A 20,818-nucleotide genomic window follows, 5' to 3' on the forward strand; every position below is an offset into this window, starting at 1 on the left:
CCTGAAGGGGATGCCCCTTCTGATTCCCGCATGGGTCATAGTCACGACGGACGCCAGCCTCTCCGGGTGCGGGGCGGTCTGCCAATCTCAAACAACTCAAGGACACTGGTCCCCAGGACAGTCCCGATGGCATCCCATTCGCCTGCAAGCCGGGGCGGTATGCTTGGCTCTCAAGGTCTTTCCCCCCCATATCCGCCGCAAAGCGGTTCGTGTTCTCTCGGACAACTCCACCACGGTGGCCTACATTAATTGTCAGGGGGTACCTGAAGTCGCCTGGTGGCGCTGGAAGCCAGCAAGCTTTTCGCCTGGCGGAAAGGCACTTGGATTGCCTAGCGGCCTCTCACGTAGTGGGCAAGGAGAATGTTCAAGCCGACTTCCTCAGCCGACAACGTCTCGATCCCGGCGAATGGGAGTTGTCAGAGGTGACAATGGATCTGATTGTTCGTAGGTGGGGTCCCCCTCACCTGGATCTGATGGCGACTTTAGCCAACGCCAAGGCTCCCAGATTCTTCAGCCGCTGGAAGGAACATTGCTCAGAGGGCGTGGATGCCCTGGCCCTTCCTTGGCTGTCCGACATTCTCCTTTACGTGTTTCCACCTTCGCCCCTCGTGGGAAAAATTCTCAGGAGAATAGAGCTTCACCGGGGACTGGTCGTTCTCGTGGGCCCCGAGTGTCCTCGCAGGCCGTGGTTCGCGGATCTGGTAAATCTAGCAACAGATGGTCCCCTTTGTCTCAGCCACTTTCCTCATCTTCTTCGGCAGGGTCCCGTATTTTTCGACCAGGTGGCATGGCGTTTGAACGGCGCCATTTGAGACGCAAGGGATATAAAGAAGAGGTTATCTCCACTCTGCTCCAAGCTCGTAAGCGGCCTACGTCCCTGGCTTATGTCCGCGTTTGGAAAGTTTTTGAGTGCGCCTGCGCGGAAGCGGGTGTCTCAGCGCGTTCGCCGTCAGTCTCTATGGTTCTCACCTTCCTTCAGCGGGGACTTCCAAGGGCCTTTCCGTCGCCTTGTTACGTGCTCAGGTTTCCGCTCTCAGTTCCCTCCTGGGCACCATTGAGGGCCATGCGGTGGCCTCTCACCCGGATATTGTTCGATTTCTTAGGGGCGCTAAACACTTAATTAATTAATTTTATAAACGAAATGTCTAAAGCCATGCCATTCCAACTTCAGACGGAAGAGGACTCCAGACACAAGATGTTGGAAGTGCTCCAATTCGTAGATGCACCCAAGGAGATCATGTCTATACCCATTCATGAACTCCTCCTCGACTTGTTGAAGAGGAATTGGGAGCATCCAGGATCTGTAACACAGATGAATCGAAAATCAGATGCCACCTACCTGGTACAGACAGTCCCTGGTTTCCAAAAACCACAGCTGGATCACCTTTCTGTGGTTGTGGAATCAGCACAGAAAAAGGCACGAAGTTCTAAGCTTCATTCTTCCATACCTCCAGAGAAAGAACAGAGGTCTCTGGATGCATTTGGCCATTGTGTTTTCCATGGCTTAATGCTTATTTCTCGCATTGCTTCCTACCAGTTATACATGACCCTGTGTAACAGGGACCTATTTAAAAAGATCCAGGAATTTTCTGAGTCTTTACCCGACCAGCTTCAGGATCAACTCAATACCCTGGCTCAGAAGGGTCTAGATGCTGGCAAGCATGAGGTCCGCGCTGCCTATGACATTTTTGACACTTCTTCTAGGGTGTCTGCAGCGGAGATTAGTGTACAAAGATGGGCCTGGCTGAAGTCCTCTGACTTAAAATCAGAAGTACAGGATCGGTTGGCTGACCTGCCCTACGTTAGAGATAATCTCTTCGGGGACAAAATCCATGAGACTGTAGCACAGCTCAAAGACCACCACAGTGGTCTTTGAGCTGTGCCTTCTGATTTTCCATCCACCTCTGATTTTCCTTCCACCTCTAAAAGGACATTCTGAAGAGACTCTAAGCGGCCATCCTTCAAGCCACGGAGATATTAGCCTCCTGCTACTCGAGGTCGCCCCTCCAGACCTTACCAGAAAGGTCAGGCCAGACAATCCAGTCCTCAGAAAACTCAGCCAGCTCCTCTACCAGGCCCAGCTGCTGGATTTTGACTCCTCGCTGGAGAGCATAAGCCAACCTCCTCTACCATCCGTACCCGTCGGCGGTCGGTTGTGCCACTTCACCAACATATATGGCACAAGATCACTTCGGATCAGTGGGTACTCGCTGTACCTACTCAAGGTTACCACCTCAACTTCCTGTCTGTACCAGCAGACTCCCCACCTTGGCCGACGTGGGGATCATCCGACCACTCCTCTCTTCTGGAAGAGGAGGTTTCAACCCTCCTGAAGTCCCGGGTGATAGACCCAGTACCCCTCTCCTAGCAGGGGCAGGGGTTCTATTCCCAGTATTTCCTCATTCCAAAAAAGTCAGGAGGCATTAAACAAGTATCTACGGAAGGGACAGTTCAGGACGGTAACCTTGGGCTCTCTACTTCCTCTTCTGCAAAGAGGAGATTGGCTTTGCTCTCTGGATCTTCAGGATGCGTACACACACATCTCGATCACTCCATCTCACCGCAAATTCCTTCGATTCCTAGTCGGCCCCCGGCACTTCCAGTACCGGGTACTGCCCTTCGGCCTAGCATCCGCACCTCGAGTCTTTACCAAGTGCTTTGTAGTGGTTGCGGCCTACCTGAGGTGTCAGGGCGTCCATGTCTACACTTATCTCAACGATTGGCTGATAAGGGCTCCAACTGAAAAGGACGCACTAGCCTCCTTACGTCTAACTCTCCATACATTGCTATCTCTCGGGTTTCTGATCAACTATCCCAAGTCCAGCCTAGTTCCATCTCAAACCCTATCCTTCATAGGAGCTGACCTGGACACCATGCAGGTGGAAGCATTCCTCCCTCAGGATTGAGCTCGTACTCTCATGTCCCTAGCGCAATGCCTCCAGGATCAAGATTACACGACAGCTCGTCATTTCCTCATTTTGCTGGGTCACATGGCATCCTCTGTACATGTTACTCCAATGGTATGCCTCGCCATGAGAGTCATGCAATGGACTCTGAAGTCCCAGTGGATTCAGGCTTATCATTCAGTGTCCTGCATTGTCCACATTACCAAGCAGCTTCACCTGTCGCTGGCCTGGTGGATGCGGCTCTCCAATCTTCAAGGCTTTCCCTTTCAAATTCCAGAACCTCAAATTATCCTGACAACAGACGCCTCCCACCTACGTTGGGGTGCACATGTCGACGGCCTCCAGACTCAGGGAACCTGGTCTCCAGAGGAAGCCAAACATCAGATAAATTTCCTGGAGCTTCGGGCGATCAGATATGCCCTCAGAGTCTTTGAGGATTGCCTCTCAAACAAGGCCATCCTGATTCAGACCGACAATCAGGTGGCGATGTACATCCAGAAGCAAGGGGGAACGGGCTCCTACCTTCTGTGTCAGGAAGCTGCACAGATATGGGCGTGGGCTCTTTCCCACTCGATGTACCTCAGAGCGACCTACTTGGCGGGCGTGGACAATGTTCTAGCGGACAAGTTGAGTCGAACCTTCCATCCGCACGAATGGTCTCTCAACCCCAAGGTAGCGGACACAATCTTCCAATGTTGGGGGTATCCACAAATAGACCTCTTTGCATCCATCCACAACTGCAAAGTAGAGAACTTCTGCTCCCTCACTCGCAGCCGCCACTCACAGCCGAGAAACGCTTTCGCCCTCTCGTGGTCCAGCGGTCTCCTCTACGCGTACCCTCCACTTCCACTCATATCGAAGACTCTCGTGAAGTTATGAAGGAACAAGAGCTTGATGATTCTGATAGCCCCTCACTGGCCACGCCAAGTCTGGTTCCCAATCCTCCGGGATCTATCAGTTCACCGGCACATCCCTCTAGGAGATAATCCGCTTCTGATAACTCAGAACGACGGGTGCCTTCGCCACCCCAACCTCCAGGCCCCTTAACCTTTCGGAGTCAGTATCCTGAGTCCTGGTAGCTTCACGAAAGCCTTTCACGAGACGCTCTTATCGTTCTAAGTGGAAAAGGTTTACGGTCTGGTGCACATCCATGTCTGTGGACCCCTTCACTTGTTCCACTGCGAAGTTTCTGGACTATCTCTGGCATCTGTCAGAGTTAGACCTGAAAACTTCCTCTATAAGAGTGCATGTCAGTGCGATAGCCACTTTCCACAATGGAGTAGGAGATGTCTATTTCAACACAGCCCTTAGTCACACGCTTCATGAGAGGTTTGCTCTACCTGAAACCTCCATTGTGCCCTCCGGCCCCCGCTTGGGACCTTAATGTGGTCTTAGGGCGGCTCATGAAACCTCCGTTTGAGCCTCTCCACTCCTGCGATCTCCGCTATCTCACCTGGAAAGTAATTTTTCTTCTCGCTATAACATCCGCTCGCAGAGTTAGTGAGTTACAGGCATTAGTCACCTACCCGCCTTACACTAAAATTCTACATGACAGAGTGATCCTCCGTACACACCCTAGGTTTTTACCAAAGGTAGTTTTGGAATTTCATCTTAATCAATCCATCATCTTACCTACTTTCTTTCCAAGGCCCCATTCAAACCCAAGAGAACAGGCTCTATATTCCCTGGACTGCAAACGTACCCTAGCCTTTTATCTGGAGCGCACGTCAGCCTACAGGAAGTCCATTCAATTATTTGTTGCTTTCGATAACATCAAATTGGGAAATCCAGTGGGAAAACAGACCTTTTCCTCCTGGTTGGCGGACTGTATCTCCTTTTGCTACCAGCAAGCAGGCATTCCGCTACAAGACCGTGTAAAAGCACACTCTGTTAGGGCCATGGCAACCTCAGTGGCACACATTCGTTCGGTGCCACTTATTGATATATGTAAGGCTGCGACGTGGAGCTCTCTCCATACCTTCGCAGCCCATTATTGCTTGGATAAGGCTGGCTGGCAAGATTCCATTTTTGGCAAGTCTATCCTACAAAACTTATTCTCAGCTTAATACCCAACTTCCTACCAGCGACTCGTTCAGGGTTTTCAGGATGCCCTCCTACCCAAATCCACCCCTGTTGTGCCTGTTGCACGTCTTTGGGTGTATTTGGTGCATTGCTCGGGCATCCTCAGCTCGCTACTCACCCATATGTGAGGACTACCATCCTGCTTGTCCTGTGAGAAAGCAGAGTTGCTTACCTGTAACAGGTATTCTCACAGGACAGCAGGATGTTAGTCTTCACGAAACCCGCCCGCCACCCTGCGGAGTTGGGTTTGCTTGCGATTTATTTTATTTTTCGCATGTACTTCTTGCTATACATGAGACTGAAGGGGGACCTCTGCTGGATGCAGGGTAAGTGCTTTGCTGGGCATGCCCAGTAGGTGCCAGTCAAAGTTCTAGAAACTTTACAAAAGTGTTCTGTGATTGGGCTCCATCCTGATGATGTCGCCCATATGTGAGGACTAACATCCTGCTGTCCTGTGAGAACACCTGTTACAGGTAAGCAACTCTGTTTTTTCTTATAGATAGGATGCTCTGAACAGGGTTTTCTATACCTGTCCTGGGGATCCCTCAGCTAGATGGGTTTTCAGGATATCCACGATGAATATGCATGAGATAGATTTGCATATACTGAGTCTCCGTTGTATGCAGATTTATGTCATGCATATTCATTGTGGATATCCTGAAAATCTGACTGGTTTGGGAAGCCCTGCTCTATAATAAGGGGTCATGATATGAAGTTCCAAGGGATTAGACTTTAAAGTAACATTAGGAAACATGATGTGAAGGTGGTAGATTCATAAAACAGCTAAGGGCTTAAATTCAGAAGGATCAATCCAGATCACAGCTCCATTAAATATTTGTAAACACTGATGGCACTGCAAGCAACATTTTCAAACTTTGGCCTCATTTCATTTATTTTAGGGAGGCAGTCCCTTGTACCCCTAGAAGTGATGGGATTATAACACTACCACCTTTGCTGGAAACTGTAATTGGTAGCAATACAAACAGAATCCTAAAAAGCTGAGATTTTGTTGGTGGCCTAAACCACAATAAACCTTTTACCCTCTCTTATAAGTTTTGTTTAGCACAGCTTTCTAAAATTGGCCTAACGAGATTTTTTTAAATAGTGGTGACAATTACAAATTGTTTAACAGAGCTCTAAATAATTAATCTCATGAGAAACCATAACAAAGAAATAAACTATATAGTACATTCACGGAGTATAAGCTGATCTTTCTCATCTGTTTCGGATTCTGTTGTGCTGCCTTGACAGCTTTTTTGTGATTTGTTTATCTGATCTGTAATTGAAAAATGCAATAAAATACAGTAAAGAAAAGTACAATACATTCACATACCAGTTGCATTCTTCTGACAGTACAAAACAATTGTCCCTACCAAAATACGCACATTTACAGCAACAATACACAATAAGTACAAATCCATGGCAAACAAATTGGTGCACAAGCTTGGACTTAGACATGATGAATTGAAGCAAAATGTGTGTAGGAGTTGATTGTGGCATTTCTCTTTATAAGTACAGTGAAAAGTCAACAGGTTTTTACTTAAAAGTTTTTTATTTTTTACATAGCAGTTTCCTCCAGACCCTTGAAATTGTAGCTTAATCGGTGCAGGCTTTTACTGAGGTTACAGTGCCTTGACCTTTCATTTGCAACTACTAAAGGATTCCCCATCCCTTCCACTATTAACCCTTGTACCATTCACCCAGCAGTAATTCTTGGCCAGAGACTAGAGACCTAGTCTCCCTTCAAAACCCAGTTTGCGTGTACCCTGAACCCAGCTAGTAATGCTGTTGAACAATAGCTGGAACTCCCTCCCCCAAGAAAATCATGAACAGTGCTGCAAGATTCACAGCCCTGGGCAGCCTTCTGAGCAAAGGTCTGGTCCAGAAGTCCACACCATGTCAGCCTCACTGGCTGTGTGCAACATTAATGTGGCTGCTTTTTATAATAAATTATTGTGGTTTTAATTCCACCACTGCTAATTTCTGGCGAAAAGCAGGCTAATTTATTTCTTTTATGTAGTTTATAAGACACGGCCCTAGGCAGCATGTAAAATTGAAAGAGAAGGTTCACAGAGTCTAATGTGACTATTTCTGCACCAAATAGCCAACTATTCTACAGCTTGGATATAATATCTGTTCTCTGAAGAAAGAAAGCAGCTCACCAGTCACATATGCTCTTCTGCCTCCCCTTTTGGAGGAGTTCTCCCTCAGTCAAAGTTGTATTAATAGGACCACAGCAGTGCAGAAATGCAAGTGCAATAAAGGCTTTTAGGCCTGTCTAGAAAGTTCAGGAATAGTCTGTTCTGTGTCGAGAGCAATCACATGACCCGCTTGTGTGACTGGTCTTCATAGAACTGTTACCGGTAAGCAACTTCACATGACGGTTTGTTTAACGCAAGTACTCGGGACCAGTCGTTCAGGCACGCCCTTCAAACATTTCACCATTATCAAAACAAATTGAACACAACAACAAGTTGGAATAAATAAGGCCGCAGTTTATTAAACCTAACCCGAGCCACATTTAACATTGGTATAAAATTAAACTCTCCCCCCTCCACCTCCTGTGCCGCACGCCATTCTTCACCTACCATCGCGGCCCAATGGTAAGCATCTTAGGGCCCCCCCCCCTTTCACCTACCCCGCCACATCCTCGGCGAGGGTAAGTTTGCGGCCTGAGCATCGGCCCCCTCTTGCTCTTTAGGCCTTCTCGTGCAGCAGCCCCAAACTGCACGAGCATTACCACTCCCTCCAACGTACCCTTCCCCACATACAAATAATACATAACCACATAGGGCTCGGGTTTACCGCCACTAACAAGGCAATTAGTTGCCCTTGTTCCCCCACTGCGGCCCAACTTGCAACTGCGAATGAATGGCTTCTTCCAAGGCATTATTAAAGAGGTCCAAACCAATGTCAGAAAGATGAACCCCGTCGCTAAGGAAATAACCCTCCAGGACCTCCCAAGACCAGTCATGTCTGATCCAAAATCCCCCTTCCCGCACCAGCCATTTGCCAATTTGGCGATTCAATTTTTTGACCCCGGAGCGCCACAGAGGCTCCTCCCGGTGACGCAGTCGAATGATGATGTCAGACCATCCGACTTTAGTACCCGGTAAGCGATTCAGGAGAAACGCTAAGTCCTTGCGTATAATTTTAATGAACTCACGACAAGTGAGCCGCCCAATGTCATTCCCCCCCAAATGAACTACTAAAATGCGCGGGAATCCGAAAACTTCTACGTTGCCTTGCAAGAAGTCGCATAATGCATCCCATTTCAAGCCCCCTTTTCCAAGCCAGCGCACCATGCCATCCGTCTGCGCAGCCACGCGCAGATTCTCCCCGTAAGGGCGCCGCCGAGCTCGACGTTGAGCCCGATGGACAAAAGAGTGGCCCACAATCCAAGCACAATCTCGGGGCGATTCAGCAGCCGCGAACACGGGGGTGTCTGAAAGAGAAAAAACAGCTATCAGTAATCAAGGCCGCCGACGGCTGTCTCCCGACCCTGGCCCTTCCGGACGTATCTCTTGAACACCGGCGACCGCCACCTACCCAAGACTTGAATGCGGGCCGGCGCCCACCCCAACTCAGCCGCCACCGTGGCCGCACCGATGCGAAAGGAATGCGAGGTATAACGTCTCGCGTCCCACCCAAGGAAAGTTACTACCCGCCGCAGCACCGCCGTGAACTGAAAGCGTGTGAGCGGAGTCCCGTCCGCATGTACTAAAAAATGCCGCCGAGTCGGAGGCCGCAATACCACATACCGCAGAGCGGCGCCGACTGGACATACCAGGGAATGGGATGCACGTGGTAAGGATACCCACGCTCCAATACCCGAGTGGTCCGTCTTGGAGCGCTGAAGGCGGAGCGTCACGCTATGCGCATACAACCGGACATCATCCACTAGCAACCCCGCCGTTCCAGTGTCGCCTTTGGACCGCGCCACGAGCTCCCCGAGCCTGAACGCCCCAAAGAAAGCCCACGTGAAGGCAAGCCGGAATAATGCAATCTCGCACTCCGACAGGCAGATCCTGGGCAATGCTACTGCAAGCCGGAACAAGTCAGGGAAGCGAATAGGCCAACGCCTATCCCTCTGTCGGCCTACACCCTTGCCCCACCCGGCCAGGAGCTTGCGCACCAAAAAACTACTGAACGGGCCAGCGAACCCCGCCAGCTTGCGAAAGAAGGCAAAGCCAGCTAAATGACGCCGCACCGAAGCGACCGTGAACCCCGCCCGTTTAGCCCACAGGATAAAGCCGACGACATCGCCTTCCCGCACAGCACCCCCTTGCCACCCGGAAGAAAGCAGAAAACGGGATACAAATCGGTTGCCTGATAGGTAAGCCTTCCATGTAGTAGGCGCCACAGAGCGCTGGAGTAGGTCCGACGTCACTAATTGCCAATCTTCCACAGGGATACCGGAACTCTCTCCCCGAGAGGTCGGGCGTGCGGAGCCGCTGCTCGAAAGACGTCCCACTTAAAACGAGAGAGAGCGTCAGCAATGATGTTCAGAGTGCCAGGAACATGTCGCGCTTTAACATTAACATTCCAGCGGAGACACAATATCACCAATTCTCTCAGTAATGCCGACACCTTTGGACACTTAGCCGCCAGCTTATTAACCACCTGCACGACTCCCAAATTGTCGCACCACCACACCACGCGTTTGTTAGCTAAATCGTCCCCCCACAGCGTCAAAGCCACAAGGATGGGAAATAGTTCCAGAAAGGTGATATTCTTGACCGTGCCGTCAGCGACCCACTGCGCCGGCCATCGTTCCGCGCACCATTTACCCCGGAAATAGAGGCCAAGACCAGACGCACCCGCCGCATCAGAATAAAGGGACAGGTCCTCATTAGAGACCTCAGGCGTTTGCATGATGCACACCCCATTGAAGGATGCGAGAAAGTCCTCCCAAATGGTCAGCTCGTCCCTGACCGCTTTAGTAACACGTATAAAATGATGTCCAGCCCGTACGCCCGCCGTCCGCGCAGAGAGACGGCGAATGAACGCACGCCCAATAGGTATGACCCTGCAGGCAAAATTAAGGGAGCCGATTAGTGCCTGCAACTGTGTTAACGTGACCTTCGCCGACCTCTTAACGAGCGCGACTAGGCCCTGCAGCTGAACTAGCTTGTCAACCGGCAACCGGCAAGCCATGGACACGGAATCCAACTCAATGCCCAAAAAGGTGAGCCGGGTTACCGGACCTTCCGTTTTATCATGAGCAATTGGGACTCCCAAACGCTCGGCAGTATGGAGGAAACCAGCTAGTTGACGACTACACGCATCGCCGTTTCCCGGGCCTACGAAAAGAAAATCATCTAAATAATGGATGGAAGCCTCACAAGCATTGTGCGTGTTCGTAGCCCAATGCACAAACGTACTAAAAGCCTCAAACAGGGCACAGGAGACAGCACATCCCATGGGCAGGCACCGATCCACAAAGTAGTGACCGTCAAAATAAAAACCGAGTAGCGGAAAACTATGCGGATGAATGGGTAGCAAACGAAACGCCGACTCAATGTCCGCCTTTGCCAGGAGAGCCCCAGGACCAGCCGCGCGAACCAACGCCACCGCATCGTCAAAGGAGGCATATGTAACGGTACAGGCCTGTGAAGGGATAAAATCGTTGACGGACGAACCTGCCGGGGCCGACAAGTTAAGAATGAGCCGGAATTTACCCGGCGCCTTCTTGGGTATAACCGCCAAAGGCGAGAAATGCATCACTTCGAAAGGCTGGCTGGAGAAAGGGCCCGCTATTCGTCCTAAGGCCATTTCCTCAGCCAACTTGGTCCTAACTACCGAAGCCAACCGAAACGCTGAACGGGAATTTCTAGCCCGCCCCCCATACCCTGGGCCTTCATAAGGAATGCAAAAACCAAAACGAAAACCTTCATCAAGAAGCCGAGCCGCCCGACGATCCGGATAATGCTGTAAGGAAGCAAGCAGCGCACTCAAGTGGATCGGAGAGTCGGCCTTGCTAAAAATGTACCAGTCAGTTGGCTCCTTTGCCGGTCCCAGCGGTTTGCCCTTGCGGGCATCGCAGGGCGGAGTGAGGGCCGCCACAAGTGGCGCACGCATGTCTAAATTTGCAGTCGGGAAAGAGACAGGTAAGTTTATTGAACCGCCAACATATGTCGGTTGCAGCACCCGAACTTTTGCTCCCAAGGTCGGTTTTTCTTCCGGGGCCAGTCCGAAAGGACTGCACAGCCGTGACCACAGCGGGATCCGGGTGCGCCGGAGCATTCGCTCCCCCCGTTTTCAGGCCACTCCGGTTGGACTGCACGCCTTTGTTAGTCATTTGAGTGAGCCATAAGTGAATATCCTGGGACCCCCAGGACATGAACCTGTTTCCCGCCATTTTGTCACGAAACTTCTCGTCGTAGTTGAGCCATGCCCAACCGTCGTAGTCCTTGAATGCGCCAAGTATACTGTCCGCATAAGAGAGTAAGGAGCCGTATTGAGAAGCATCAAAATGACTAACCACACTGGCTAGCCGAAGGAAACCACGTACCCAGTTAACAATATTTTTGGGGATTCGAGGCCCGGTACCCCGCCGCCTAGCTCGTTTCTTGGCTTTCTTGGAGCCTTTCTTTCCCCCCCTACGCCCCTCCAACAACTTAAAAATGTCAACAAATTTTCTTTTCCGAATGCGTTTGACCAGCCTCCTAGGCACCTCTTCCCATAATTCGGTCAAAGATGCCAATGCAGGGTGGCCAACATCGCATATTGGACCCTCGGATCCGGCTAGCCTCGTGCGAGCCGTGCTTTCGCTGGAGCTAGAGGCAGAGGAGGCAGACGGGGAACGAGAGGCAGGACGGGACCTCTTACCCCCAACTCGGACGCCGGAAACCCCCGGGGGGGCTAGGGCCTTACCTGCAGCCGCCTCGTCCTGGGCAACGGCGCCGCTCCGGGTGCCGGGTGTCGCTCCAGTCACAATCCGATCACGCCAGGCCTCCCGGTGAGAAGGACCGGGACGTTCATCCTCCGTATGGACCGCGGTCCCTGCAGCCCCGGCAAGCGGACCGCCGCTTCGGAAACCGGATCCGTCTCCCTCCTCGCCAGGAGGAAATAGTAGGCCACCCGAGGGGGGGGGGGCAGGTCCTGAGTGCCACGTCCCGAAACCCTGGCTGTCCCTATGGGGGGGCTCAGAAACCGGGAAAAACCCGTATCCGGCCTTGGCCATCTGCTCGAGGAAAGCAGACACCGCAGCAGCGTCGTGAGGGCTGCTGAATGAGTTAGGGAGCAGGGAGGCAATTGAGGCCGGGGGCGCCCCGGGGGGCAGGGGGGCACCCGCGGCATTTAACGCGGCATGTGTAGGAAGGGCAGTCGCATCTGCCCGGGCAGGGGGGCGCCCGGGAGGCAGGGGTAGGATGGCGGCCAAGTCTTCACGTGGGCGGCGGGATCGCGGCCTGGCAGTCGCCGTTCCGCTGCGGCGCCTACCGGCAGAAACACTGGCATTGGGAGCCATTCGACGCCACGAGGACAGAGGGGGGGGGCTTGGAGAGAGCCCGGCGCGGGACACCGCGTAGCGGGCAGAGCCGCGACCGCGCGGTCTGGGTGCCGAGGGCTTGGAAGTTCGCGGCTCTCGGAGGTGGCGGGTACCACGTGGGAACTGCGAGCAGTCAGCAACGGCCGTAGCGGAAAGCGCACGGACGGAAGGGAAAGCAGCAAAACCGGCATTGGTAGCGGCCATTTCGCCATGTGAGCGGTCCAGAAAAGTAAAAGTAAGAGCGGTGTCCACTCGGCCGAAGGGGGGGGGGGCGGAGGGGAAGCTAATGGGGCGGCAACAGGGGGGCTGGGGCACGGCCCGGCAGCAGCTTCTGGCCCGCTCTCGCCCGAGTCAGAGAGGTAAGGGAGGAGCGCGGCGATGGGGGGTCCCGGGATCGGGGGGGAGGTACCGGGGATACCCGGATCCGCCGCTGTACTCACGCTGACGAGTTTCGAAGTGGCAGCCGCAGCCGCGACTCGGGCCGATCGGGACCTCACAGGCGGGTGCGCTCGGGATCCCGTCTGCAGCCTGCCCACCGCCTTGGTTTTTGCGCGCCGCATGGCAAAGGAACCAAGCCACACGACAGCTATGGGACCTCGGGGCCGGAGAGGAGTCGGACAGCAAATAAAGGGAAGCAAAATCGCCTCCTCTTTCGTCGCTGCCGAATGCCTCACTAACTGCTCTTCACTAGCCCTGCTTCATTAATGGACTCCTGCTGTCCAATGGCAGTGCAGCTTTTTAAATTGCCTGCTGCCATTGGTCCCCCAGTCCCCACTCTCCTACACGCCCCCCCCCCCCCCTTTTCTGTCTGTCTGCCTTACCTCCCACCCGCTCCTGCGTTATTTTCGGCGTTATTTTCGCCTCTTTGAGCATGCTTTAGGCAGCCATTTTTTATTCATGCAGTTGCTGTATAATCAGTAACAGGCTTTTCCTGTTTCCCCTAGCATTAAGTACATTTTTCATCAGTTGTTGACTTATATCCGAACTGCTGGCATTTGTTGGTTACCTGCCACCTGCAACAGGATAGTGAAACAATAGGATTTCCCATCCCTTCTCTTACACATGAGAGCAAAGAAACAGGTCTGCATTTTAGACCTCTTAATAGTTACAAAATCTCTATCCTTGGATTGCACTTCTGTCCTGTTTGCTTTGCATACGTTGCACATTTCAATTTACCCAATAACCGTATGTGTATATCATTTTATTTTAGGAGGATAAAAAGGCTGAGTAGCCTGTGCTAGGATTTGTTCATGTTTACACAGCCATCGAGGACTGAAATCTTTGATAGAAGCGCTCTTCTTCTGACTTTAGTATATATAATAAACTTAAGTTCTTTCATTTAGTCCCTTATATGGATTTTTAAAAAATGTCTCCACTTTTATAACCTCAGACATTATGTTGTGTAAAACAGAATTCCTCGATGTTCAGAGTCTGGCGGGGAAGTCTCCTCTAACCCTCAACACTGCTTGGAGCCAACAAGAGCCACCACGTTACATTCCTCTCCTCCGTGGAACTTGCACACATCTCTTCCATGATGTGCCTGAGTCCTCATCAGACAGATTTAAACTTGTCTCCTGCACATGATTGAGGTCAGGCTCTGGGGTCAACCTTTATGGCTGTTTTTGAGAATGCATACTCAAGTCATGCCACATCATGAAATAACCCTCAGACCTGCACATATGCCAAGTTTGTCTACTTTTAGAATTGTACCTTGGATACAAGATTGCAGTTTTAAACACTAACTTTATAAATGGTCTCTTCATAGCCTTACATGAAAGCCCTATTGCTGGTGATAAATCTGTATATCAACAGCAGGCATGTGAATGCAAGCGAGTAGGATTTTTAAGATGGAAAGCGTTGTCAAAACAGCAGCATTAATTATTTCTTCTAAATGTACCCCTGGTGATTGATTTTGTCCTTAGGGGGGAGGGGAAGGAGCTGTTCAGTAAGCAGAGCTGCAGTTGTGGTTGAGCTAAAAATATGGAGGAGAGAATGCCAGAATATCCATGTGTAAAGGGGTTTCAGTAAAGAGCACCATAATTCCAACTTGTTAGTTGCCTTTAACATTTACTCTAACTATATTCTTAGTATTGTTACAGTATTGGGTATTAGATCTAATTTATTTAGGGAATGTAATAAAAAAAAATAAAAGCAAAGATTTACTGGTATAATCTCAGCACAAAAAATATCTAGGGATCATCATAATCCACATTTATTTTTAACAATATAATAATAAAGGAATATTTATTTAAAAGAGCAATATAATTCATTCTTTAAAATATCAGCTTATCTATTTAACTCTTTTCCTTCTCGTTGGTCTTATCTGTAAATATATTTTCTGTCTATATTCTTTTTCCATTTCTTTAGCTTGTTTGGACGTCTTTTGTTTTTGTCACCCCTATTTTTACAATTGCCTGTCTTAAGGCCAGCCTAAACCTGTTTAATCTATTTACATAGATTCAGTTTCAGTATTTGCATAAGCACTGCTTTTTGAAGACCACCAGCACAACAGTACCCTTACTAGGGAGAAATACTGAAGGGGAACAGCTTCTTTAAAATTGGTGTACTTATAGAATTAAAAAATAAGAGCGGCAATAAGGAATCTAAATGATATTTTCTGTTTGCACTTCTGGTTTAATTAATTTTACAGTGCTTTTTTAAGGTTAGAAATAGCTGACATCCTAATTTTCAGCCATACTTCATTTGGATGGCTGCTGTACTACTTGTTTTATTCATGTTTGGTGTCAGCAGTTGGAGGGTCCCATCATAAGTCATTATGCAGACTGTCCATGACTCATACCTGTATTTTATGTTGAGTTTCTTGGTTAAAATCACTTTTCTTAGCGTCCAGACAAATTAATTTAGAACCAGTGGGTTATGCACCTCTACCAGCAAATGGAGCCAGACCAAAGCTGACAATACAGTATATACTCTTGCAGTGACATCAGCCTGCTAGTATTCTCCATCATCGGTAGATGGTGAATGTGCATCTCTCTACTGGGGATTGCTTCAAATTTTAGAAGGAGAAAGAAAGAAGGAAATTAAATTCACCCCGCTCTTCTGTGGTGATATCAAATTATCCTTTCTCCAGTTGAGAATTCCTGAGGGGATTTCTGTGGTCCGTCAGGTGAGTGCCTTGGTCCGGTAGCTGGATTTGTCAGTCGGTGAGGACTTAGCTATTTAAGCAGCTGAAAGACAACGGGTGCAGGAAGCCGAGAGTGGCGGTGACGGTATATGCCCTCTCCCCCTGCAGCTAGAAACAGTCTCTGTAATCAGCCGGGATGGGCTGAGCTCAGGTAAAGCTGAAAAGAAAATAGACAGAGGAGGGTTTTTTGTAGGACTTCCTTATTCCTCTGGTTTCCGTGCCCTTTTGGGCTAAGCCCCGCCCTTAGGCTTTTCTCTGCGCCGCGTGATAGGCCACAGCGGCGTTTTCTCACTGTTTCCTGTGCATTAAGCTGCCCTTTTCAGGACCGTCTGTTCATACAAATACGTCCAGATTTTGGACGCTTAGTTGGACACCTGCTTGGGCGTCCAAGTGGTAGCAGCATCTGTTTTAAGTTTGTGCTTACCTGTACGCATGATTTGAGCTGCATTGGGTGTTCTTCAAGCACAGTTTGTGCACTTAAGTTTTGGATGCATATATTTTACAGGGTGAATTCAGCTGGACATACACCTTTCAGTCCCCTGTTAAAGCATACTGACAAACTGATGGCACTATAGCTAAGAAACCTAATCGCCTTTCCCTCTGTGCTACCTGTCATATTCGGGCATCTCAGCCTAGCATTCCTCTAACTTATGCCAGCGCTGCTTAGAGGCTCAGGGAGAATTATCTTCATATGATTTTACTACCTGGTTCTTCCCAGCCTGATGAGGGCCTGGGTAAAGACAGGTCAGGAGGGGCGCCAGGGCTTGGAACTCCATTAACTGGCTTGTCAGTGGGGGAAGGTAGCTCAGTGGGCACAGCACAGGTGCTTTCTGATTTTGGCATGGATCCTTCTGCCTTTTCTTGGGTGGAATTTTTTCAAGGATTACAATCCTTTCTTCAGGTGCAGTCCTCAGCCCCGACCAATCTTGCTAGGGCCGAGTCAAAGGTGGTGACCTCTCACTTGCTCGGTACTGCTGTTAAGTGCCAAAGTACAGTTAGATCGGCAGCAGGTCTTCCCAGTAGGAATCCGGATGGCACGGATAATAAGGACGATCCTTACTCTCTGGAGGATGGGAAAATTCCTACAGGACTGGAACCATATAGGACTATGTTGTGGTTCTTTCATAGAGATGATTTACCAGCTCTGATTTCCCAGGCATTAAAGATGCTGCGAGTACCTAGGGCAGATTCCATGTCTGATCCAAAGAAAAATCTCATTTTTGTTTCTTTGCGTAAAGCCTCTTGTTTTTTCCTGTTATGGAGGCAATTCAAGAATTGATTGATCTTCAGTGGGGTGCCCCGGAGGCTAATTTCAAAAGGGGTCGAGTCTTGCAGGCCTGTACCCCCTGGATCCAGTGATGAGAGAGCATTTGCATTTTCCAAACATGGACGCACTTGTCTGTGCTGTCTCCAAGTGGACAACTATCCCCGTGGAAGGAGGAGCAGCCTTGAAGGATGTGCACGATAGGATTGAGGCCATCCTTAAGCAAGCATTTGAAGCAGTGGCAATGACCTTAAAGATAGCTTCTTGTTGTTCTCTGGTGACTTGCTCTTGTTTACTTCTCTCTCAGGAGGTTGATGAATCTGGAGTGAATTCAAGGGCAGTTATGGAACCATCAGCCACCTTTTTAGCAGATGCAGGCTGCGATTTGGTCCGCATCTCAACCAGAAGGGTGGCTTCAGTAATAGCGGGTAGGCATCAGTTATGGCTGAGAAATTGGTCAGCCGATGCGACCTCCAAGGCTAACCTTACAAAATTGCCCTTTAAAGGCTTGCTCATGTTTGGGACTGAATTGGAGAAACTGGCTAATAAGTGGGGCGAGTCCCTGGTTGCCTGGAGAATAAGAAGCAGATGCCACGCTCTTTTGGTATGAGAGGTCGTACCAGGGGATCTAAGCATTTTTGACCCTACAAAGGAGCAACCTTTCAGAGGATTCAACTTTTCGGTAAGTCTGTCCTTTCAACCCAGACGTAGCGCAGGCTCAGGTAGCAGAACTCCCGAGCCTCCCAATGAAGGTTTGCTGACACATCCCTGGGAACAGGACATAAGAGAGTCGTCCCTCTCTCTTTTATTAGAGGTGGGTTGAAATCACATCAGACCAGTGAGCCCTGTAGGTGATACAAGAGGGATATGTGCTGGAGTTTTGCAGTGTTCCTTGGAATGTGTTCGTGTCTCCCTGCCACTCCCCGTAGAAGAAGCAGGCAGTGGAGTGTACATTGTCAAGGCTCCTCAGTCTGAGGGCTATGGTTCCAGTGCCCACGTCTCAAGAAAATATAGGTCAATATTTAATTTATTTCATTGTTCCCAAGGAGGGAGGACTCCTTTTGTCCCATCCTGGATCTCAAAGGGGGTCAACCGTTATTTGGAGGTGACTCATTTTCGCATGGAAATATTGCACTCAGTGATAATGGCCATGCAGTCGGAGGAATTTCTGACTTCTTTGGATCTGTCTGAGGCATACCTGCATATTCCCATCCAACTAGAGCACCAGTGTTTTCTGTGGTTTGTGGTTTTGGGAAATCATTATTGGTTTAGAGTGCTGCCTTTTGGTCTGGCCATTGCACCCAGAACATTTTCCAAAGTTATGGTGGTGGTGGCAGCAGAGTTGAGAGAGGTTGGGATCCTGGTACACTCATACTTGAATGACTGGCTGATTCGGGCCAGATCTCTGGAAGACAGCCTTCTGGTGACGTGCAAGGTGATCTCCTTGTTGCAGGAGCTCAGTTGGCTAGTGAACCTGGCCAAGAGCAGTCTTCAGCCATCTCAGTTGCTAGAGTATCTGAGTATTCGGTTCAACATGAAGCAGGGCACGGTTTTCCTGCCGAAAACTCATATTCAGAAGTTGTTGGCGCAGGGGCATCTGTTGATGAACACAGTATGCCTGACAGGTGAGCATTTTTCTCTGCTAAGAGGTAATAACCTTAGGGTTTCATGTTTCCAGATGAAAATGCAACTTCAGTTGCCAAGATTTTGGAAAGTGCATCGATGGTAAACAACTTCATTGTGATTAAATGATTGTCATTGCATATTGGCTGTCTTTCAGAGATGAAACTTTATACACCTGTATAAAACTTTGTCTAATATATTTGTAAATAAATAAGTATAAATTTACAGTAGATTTAATAGCAAATGCTCTGAGTAAACTGTTCTGTTAACCTCCATTTTATAAGAGAAATATATCTTACTGTGCTTAGCTCCTAGTTATGATATGTATGAATAAATTTGGTGATTGCTATTCATTGCTTTTATTACTGTGACCCCTTGACCTTTGAGCTTCAGTGTTGTCTTCCTCTCTTTTTTTATAATGCAGCCCTACTACAGATGATGGCAGCTGCAGAAGCTGGTCGTGATGTTGTGTATTTCACCTTTGGGGATAGTGAGTTAATGAGAGAGATTTACAACATGCATACGTTTCTTATAGAGAGGGGCCAGACTGTTGGTAAGTAATTACAGTATTCTCACTTTGAAATTAAAGGTTTTCATAGGAAACTATCACAAACCTAGCAGATCCTCTGCTCTTCTAATTCCAAGTTCAGTGCAGACCATTGGTATATAATGAACTGAATGCATTTTGGTCTCTATTAAAACTTTCATTTTTGTCCTACTAAATCAAAAGTAAACTGGAATTGACTAAATTAGGTGTATCAACTCCATATGCATTTTTTTAACCTGGAAAGTTTCCTTCTGCTCTTTTGGGTCTCCTGTAAAATTGGAGCTGAAGTTTGTTGGGATCCTGGTGCCACAATCCTCCATTAAAAACTGGGGATTTTCCCACTATTTTATATCTCCCTGCCCTGTACCTCCTAACCCTCTTCCTCCCCCCCCCCCCCCCCCCCCCCCCCCCCCCCCCCCCCCCCCAAGGCTGCTTTTGGAAGCCTGCAATCATGGGCCCTGAATCTAGCCACTTGATGTCACCCTTAAGTGATGACCATAATTCCCTCTTCTCTCCCATCCTGCCTGGAGTTGTGAACACTTCCTCCACAGCAAACCCAAGAAGTAAAAAACTTGATTTGGGATCAAACTGCTACTGGGTTGGCCTTTACACATGCATTTTAACTGCTCTTTATACAGTGCATTCAGAAAGTCTCCAGACCCCTTCATGTTTTCCACATTTTGTTACATTACAGCCTTATTCTAAAATGGATAATATGCATTTTTCCCTCCTCATGCTACACACAATACCCCATAATGATAAAGCAAAATCAGGTTTATAGAAATTTGTGTAAATTAACACAAACCCCCCCCCCCCTCATAAAGTGTCACATTCACATAAGCATTCAGACCTTTATTCAGTACTTTGTTGAGGCACCTTTTGCAGCGAGTACAGCCTCAAGTCTTTGGTATCGTGCTACAATCTTGGCACACCTGGATTTGGGAATTTTCCCCCATACTTCTCTGCAGATCCTCAAGCTCTGTCAGGTTGGATGGGGTGCATCAATACACAGCTGTTTTCAGGCCTTCAGAGATGTTCAATTGGGTTCAAGTCCAGGCTCTAGCTGGGCCACTCAACGACCTTCACAGACTTGACCTGAAGCCACTCCTGCATTGTCTTGGCTGTGTGCTTAGGGTCATTGTCTTGTTGGAAGGTGAATCGTTGCCCTAGATTGAGGTCCAGAGCGCTGTGGCGCAGGTTTTCATCAAGGATCTCTCTGTATTTTGCTCTGTTCATTTTTCCCTCAATTGTGACTAGTCTCTTGGTTCCTGCAGCTGAAAAACATCCCCACAGCATGATGCTGCCATGATTATGCTTCACCATAGGGATGGTATTTGCTAGGTGATGAGCAGTGCCTGGTTTCCTCCAGACATGAAATTTGGCATTCAGGCCAGAGAGTTCAATCTTGGTTTCATCAGACCAGAGAATTTTGGTTTCATCAGACCAGAGAATCTTGTTTCTCATGCTCTGAGAGTTTTTTAAATGCCTTTTGACAAACCCCAAACTCGCTGTCATGTGCCTTTTACGGAGGAGAGGCTTCCGTCTGGCCACTCTGCCTTAAAGGCCTGATTAGTGGAGTGCCGCAGAGATGGTGTCCTTCTGGAAGGTTCCCCTATCTCCACAGTGGAACTCTGGAGCCCTATCAGAGTGACCATTGGGTTCTTAGTCACCTTGCTGACCAAGGTCTTTGTCCCCCAATTGCTCAGTTTGGACAGGCAGCCAGCTCTAGAAAGAGTCCTGGTGGTTCTGAACTTCTCCA

The 20,818-nt window shown here is 49.1% G+C and overlaps 1 protein-coding gene across 1 annotated transcript in view; it reads left to right on the forward strand.

Annotated features, from left to right (window-relative positions):
- PARG (poly(ADP-ribose) glycohydrolase) overlaps window positions 1-20,818 on the forward strand; it is a 511,630-nt gene that overhangs the window by 469,413 nt on the left and 21,399 nt on the right. Inside the window, exon 22 of the mRNA XM_029610698.1 lies at window positions 18,937-19,065. Within this exon, the coding sequence (XP_029466558.1) occupies window positions 18,937-19,065 (129 nt within the window). The remainder of the gene's footprint in view (window positions 1-18,936; window positions 19,066-20,818) is intronic.

This window comes from Rhinatrema bivittatum, chromosome 7 (genome assembly GCF_901001135.1).
Source record: "Rhinatrema bivittatum chromosome 7, aRhiBiv1.1, whole genome shotgun sequence".
In the NCBI taxonomy this organism is placed as follows: domain Eukaryota; kingdom Metazoa; phylum Chordata; class Amphibia; order Gymnophiona; family Rhinatrematidae; genus Rhinatrema; species Rhinatrema bivittatum.